Source organism: Sinocyclocheilus rhinocerous, unplaced genomic scaffold (genome assembly GCF_001515625.1).
Source record: "Sinocyclocheilus rhinocerous isolate Xijiao unplaced genomic scaffold, SAMN03320098_v1.1 scaffold1230, whole genome shotgun sequence".
Taxonomy (NCBI): Eukaryota; Metazoa; Chordata; class Actinopteri; order Cypriniformes; family Cyprinidae; genus Sinocyclocheilus; species Sinocyclocheilus rhinocerous.
This window is the reverse complement of record NW_015652275.1, coordinates 115,979-122,028: the sequence shown is the minus strand read 5'-3', so window position 1 is coordinate 122,028 and position 6,050 is coordinate 115,979. Positions and strand designations below refer to the sequence as shown.

Genomic DNA, 6,050 nt, shown 5'->3' with positions numbered 1-6,050 from the left:
TTATTTTTAATATATTAATATTACTTTTTTTTTTTTTTAAACATAAGAATAATCAGTATCTGTCATTTAAAAATAAAACAGTATTGGCTGGTCAAAGCAGGACTGAATATTGAGATTAATGTGTGTGAAGTCTTCATCACTTTTGTCCTGAGTGTAAACACGGTTTCAGAGACTCACTGCGCGGCGATCTTGATGAACTTCTTGAGCAGCTGCACTCGTTTGCTGAGCGATGGACAGAGCAGCACCTCAGACATCACCCACTGCTGCACCTCATTACAGCGCTGCAGCAGGAACTCTAGCGCCACCGTGTGGCCACTGCTGGCCTGACGACTGAACGTGTAGAAGATCAGCTCTTGCTGTCAGAACATCAGGAGAGAGAGTATGAATATAACAATCTAGTTAACAAAGAGTCCGGGGTCAGTATGATTTTTTTTAATAGTTTCATTCATTGTGGATGCATTAAATTGATTAAAAGTGACAGTAAAGACATTTATAATGTTACAAAAGATTTCTATTTCAGAAAAATGCTGTTCTTTTGAAATTTCCATTCATCTGTGAATCCTGAAAAATAAAATGCATCACGGTTTCCACAAAAATATGAAGCAGCGCAGCTGTTTTTAACATTGATAATAATCAGAGATGTTCAAAAATCAGCATATTAGAATGATTTCTGAAGATCATGTGACACTGAAGACTGGAGTAATGATGCTGAAAATTCAGCTTTGATCATAGAAATAAATTACATTTTAACAGATATTCACATAGAAAACAGTTATTTTAAATTGTAATAATATTTCACAATTTTAATGTTTTTACTGTATTTCAATCAAATAAATGCAGCCTTTGTGAACATAAGAGACTTCTTTTAAATAAATAATAAAAAAAATCAGCAGTGTATATTTTCTAAAAACATTTAAAGGTTTAAAGCTGTTGATGACATGTTTAAAGTATGTTCAAACAATGTTGGACACGGCTTCTAACAACAAAATATTTTTTAATAAATACTAATGACATAATTAATATTAGTTATAGACGTTTGTAAATTTTTAAAAGAAATTAAAAACAACTTCAGCTGTTTTTTCAGCTTAAAATATATAATGAATTTTAAACTAAATTTATATTATTATATGTTAAATTTATATTTGCACATTCTAATAATTTCAATATAATAAAATCTAAATACATAATAATAATAGGAAAAAATAAAAAACATGATAATAGAGCTACTTTTTCTTTATGCAAATATACATATCATCTCATCTATACATTTTAATCTTTTTAATATAATGAAATATAAATGTTAATAAAATACATCAAAATAATAGAACAAAATTTTATTTATTCAAACATACATTTAAATAATAATATAATATATCTTTTTAAATATAATAACATAAATGTAAATAGAATAAAAAAATATAAATGTAATTGTTTCATCTGCAGTCTGTTGTCAAAACAAACAGCAATCATGCTAACAGGGTTGTATTTCACCATGTAAATATGTTATCTGTGACATTTCTGCTCATGATTTAATGATGACAGCAGTATCTGAGAAGCTTCACCTCATGAATGGAGTTGAAGAGATTCCAGTCGAAGTTTGTCAGAGCCACAGATACGTCCCATGTGTTGATGCCCAGCAGTCTGACGGGCTTCTGTCCCAGCTCAGGACACTCAGTCAGGGGCGGCTGAGACACACAAATACCCTTATCAGTATTACGAGTCATTTTCAACGGTTTTAACCACACAAAACGAACACGTTATGCTAGTTTGTCGCACCAGGATCTCGCTGAGGTCTCTTCGACAGGCGATCAGTCTGCCAGGCGCCTCCAGAGTCTCGGAGTAAATACTGTCGTGCGGCTGAAGGACGCGCTTCTCTGTGAGACGGAGGACAGAGTCAGTGTGTTTGACTGCAGAATAGGGTTGGGTATCGTTTGGGGTTTTTTCGATACCGGTGCCAAATTGATACTTTTAAACCGGTTCCGGTGCCTAAACGGTGCCTGAACCGATACTTGTTTAAAAATAAATAAATAAAAATTCCTCAAAAAATGATGCGATCGCTCAGGCATGGCACCGAAATGAGGCACCGAAATCTGTGTTCTGATTCGGTTCTTGTACATACCGTTTACATAGGTACCGGTGCCATATTGGTACCGGGTTTCGGTACTAGGGCTGCACGATAAATGGCATGCTATATTTAACGCGCATCTTGTCAGTAAAACCGGTTCTTTAATCAGCGGTAAATCTCCATCACCTGCGGGCTTTCACATGGAGCAGCATTAACTACACAGAGCCGAGAAGTGTGTGTGTGTGTGTGTGTGTGTGTGTATGAACCTCCGCTGTACGTCTGCACCACCAGCATCATGTCGTCCTCGGATCGGTCCATGCGCTGAGAGACGATGTGCAGCAGCTCCTGAGCCACGACCGCCGGCTTCACCCGCACGCTCAGATACGAATCAGAGCTCACGTACACGCGGCACATCACTGACACACAAGCAACACATCACACACACACACACACACAGAGAAAGTGGCAAAATTAGGTCTGGATTAGGGGTGCAAAATTTACAAAAGTTTCCAAAAAATCCTTTTTCCAACCAAGTCTGGATTCATGTTTCATCCCAAAATCAGAAGGTGAAAAAATTACATCATATTTTGAAGAGATTCATTTACATTCTATTTAAATCTATATATTATTATACAAAAAATATGTACATTTATTATTTATTTAAATTTATATTTGCATAAAGAAAATTTTGCACTATTACGCTTTATTATTTCTTCAATTATTATATTTTATTTACATGTTATTTGTTTGTTTTATGTACATGTTTTATTATATCAAAAAGATAAAAAATATATATATTTACAAAAAGAAAATTTTGTGCTTATTAAATTTGTTAATTTTTCTATTACAAATTCTATTTACATTTATGTATTTACATTGATACTGGCATAAAGAAAATTCATTCTATTATTGTTTTTTCTATTATATTTCATTTACATTTATTTTTGATTATATCAAAAAATAAAAATGTATATATAATAAATTTATATTTGCCAAAAGAAAAATGTTCTTATTATATTTTTAATTTTTTTCAATTTTTCAATTTTATTTACATTTATATTTTATTACTTTTATTATATATTATATTTTATTTTTTATATTTAATAAATGCATAAAGAAGAATTATCTCTATTATAATTTTTTTGCATAATTTTACATCTATACATAATAAATAATAAGCATGTTTCCCCCCAAATTCTCATCAATGTAATGAAAAAAAAAATCATATTACACAAAATATAAAAATAGGAATTTGTATAATATATATAAATGTATATAATATAAAATAATATAATGCACAAAGAAATAAATCGCCCAAAGACTGAAGTATTACCTTCTTTACTCTCGACTGGAGATCCTCGGAGAGAGACGCAGTTCTCCTTCAGACTCAGCTGCTGGTACAGCGCTTTATTCTGGAAGGACAAACAATATCATATTAGTTAGCATTAGCTTTAAATGATTCCGATTCTAAAATCATCTAAAAATAACAAATATAGTTTCCTTTTTTTTTTTTATACATTTTTGTGAGAATATTTAGTTGTTTAGCAATTTTTTTAGTTTACAAAATGTTCATTTTTGGGTAAATTCTTCTTCCTTTTCACAATCTCTCTCACCTTTTGGTGTGGAGAATAGTCGTCCACCGTACTGAGGGGAAGAAACAGAGAGAAAGCAGCTTAGAGACACCTTCACGGCTGCAGAAATGTTCACGGTGTGAGTCTGACGGATGCTGCGGCTGGAAGTGAACTGAGAGACGGCTGATGTAACACTTCTGTCAGACACTCACGAGAGAGACGTCTCCTGTGAGACTCCCGTCTCGCTATCGATTTGTCTCTGTCGCTGAACTACATCCATCTATCAGAACAGCAGTGTTCTAACAGGAAGTGATAGACACATGATAATAAAACAGATAGTTCCGGTGCTTGATTCTGATTGGTTGAGCTGCGTTCGAAGCTGTTGTAAATTACACTACAAACATACACATTTGTTTACTTCTGTGTGTTGCTTGGCCTATAAATTCACTGTAAACCACGGCTTCTTGGGGCTTATTGCTTTATTCTGTTTCTGTCTCGACAATATCAGACTGAGAAGTTTTGCTTTATCAGGGAAACAGCAGGATAAATAACTGTTTTAATCACTGTCTCATCCCTCGTTTTAACACAAACCCTTTTCAAGGAGAATAAAATGTTTGCTTTCTTTTTTAAGTCATGACAAAAGCCAAATCTTGAGATTAACTAAATGATTTGGCTCAAAAACTGCTCTTTTAGAGCTCAGGAGACTCAACTATCAATTTTCAGATGTTTGTCTCAGACGTTTCTCACAAAAGTTCATTAGAAGAAATAAAAACAGACAGTTGTTGTCATACAGTAAGAGCTATAGAGCTATATAATTCATTTATATAACAGCTAAGGTTGGTTTTAGGAGAATTTAATGAGAATTGATTGATATTCATATTGAGATCTGTGACTTTTGATTGCAGATTTTGGTATTGTGGCAAATCTGAGCTCACTTTGAGACATTTTTGAGATCTTTTCTGAAACTTTAGAGAAGACACATGAGATTACTGAGGTCTTTTTCACAGAAAAAAAGCAGAAGACTTAAACAAAACTCTCCATCTGCACTCCATTTAATCTCATTTCTCTCCATGAGAAACAATTGAGACATTAAATAAATTTAAATTAACTTGATGAGAAAGGTTTGAGTTCATATTGAGATCTCTAGCTTTCATTGGCAAATCTAAGAACAGATTGAAACATGGAGATTTTTTTGAAACTAAATGAGACACGTGAGATTTCCCCTTTTTCTCCGGTGAAAAGCAGGAGGCTCAAGCAAAAGTCTCAATTTGCACTCCATTTAATCTCATTCCTGTCCAGGACAAACCATTGAGACATTAAATACATTCAAATTAACTTGATAAGACATGTTTGAACTCATACTGAGATCTCTGACTTTTATTGGCAAATCTGAGCAGAGTTTGAGACATTATTGAGATCTTTTCTGAAACCTTAGAGAAGACACACATGAGATTACTAAGGTCTTTTTCTCAGGTAAAAAGCAGGAGAGTCAAGCAAAAGTCTCCATTTGCACTCCATTCAATCTCATTGCTGTCCAGGAGAAACAAGTGAGATATTAAATAAATTCAAATTAACTCGAAGAGAAATGTTTGAGTTCATATTGAGATCTGAGCACAGTTTGAGACATTATTGAGATCTCTTATGAAACTCTGAAACAAACAGACTCAAGCATAAGTCTCAGTTTAATCTCATTGCTGTCCAGGAGAAACAAATGAGATATCAAATATATTCAAATTAACTCGAAGAGAAATGTTTGAGTTCATATTGAGATCTGAGCACAGTTTGAGACATTATTGAGATCTCTTATGAAACTCTGAAACAAACAGACTCAAGCATAAGTCTCAGTTTAATCTCATTGCTGTCCAGGAGAAACAAATGAGATATCAAATATATTCAAATTAACTTGATGAGAAATGTTTGAGTTCATACTGAGTTCTGAGCACAGCCTGAGATGAGAAACGTTTGAGTTCACATTGATTTTATTGGCAAATTTGAACACAGTTTATTTGAGAAACATAATTAAAACCTCTTAAAAAACTAGGAAACACGTGAGATTATTGGAGACTCAAGTCTCCATTTAATCTCAATGCTATCCAGGAGAAACAATTGAGATATCGGAGGAATTCAAATTAACTTGATGAGAAACGTTTGAGTTTGAGTCTGACTTTTCTATTGTAATCATGTTTTATGTCCTATTCTTAACATTTCATTAAGTGTATTATTAATATAATAAATAAAGCAATGAATGATGGCAAATCGAAGTGATACTTGTAGATTAAAAATAAAACCGCCAATAGGTGGCGGCAAGTCGCTGTCTTAATGAGCCAGGCGTCGAGTCATTCATTCATTCATTCAGTAACGAAGCAAAATGCTGTAGTTATGAATGGGTTATTAATCACTGACTCTCCAAATCG

General features: G+C 33.3%; 1 protein-coding gene across 1 annotated transcript in view; it reads right to left on the bottom strand.

Annotated features, from left to right (window-relative positions):
- Positions 1–6,050, bottom strand: part of rapgef5a (Rap guanine nucleotide exchange factor (GEF) 5a) — a 23,677-nt gene that overhangs the window by 4,230 nt on the left and 13,397 nt on the right. The window contains exons 5-10 of the mRNA XM_016520103.1: positions 3,679–3,709; positions 3,399–3,477; positions 2,332–2,481; positions 1,777–1,874; positions 1,563–1,685; positions 178–356 (exon numbers count right to left, since the gene is read on the bottom strand). Of these exons, the coding sequence (XP_016375589.1) occupies positions 178–356; positions 1,563–1,685; positions 1,777–1,874; positions 2,332–2,481; positions 3,399–3,477; positions 3,679–3,709 (660 nt within the window). The remainder of the gene's footprint in view (positions 1–177; positions 357–1,562; positions 1,686–1,776; positions 1,875–2,331; positions 2,482–3,398; positions 3,478–3,678; positions 3,710–6,050) is intronic.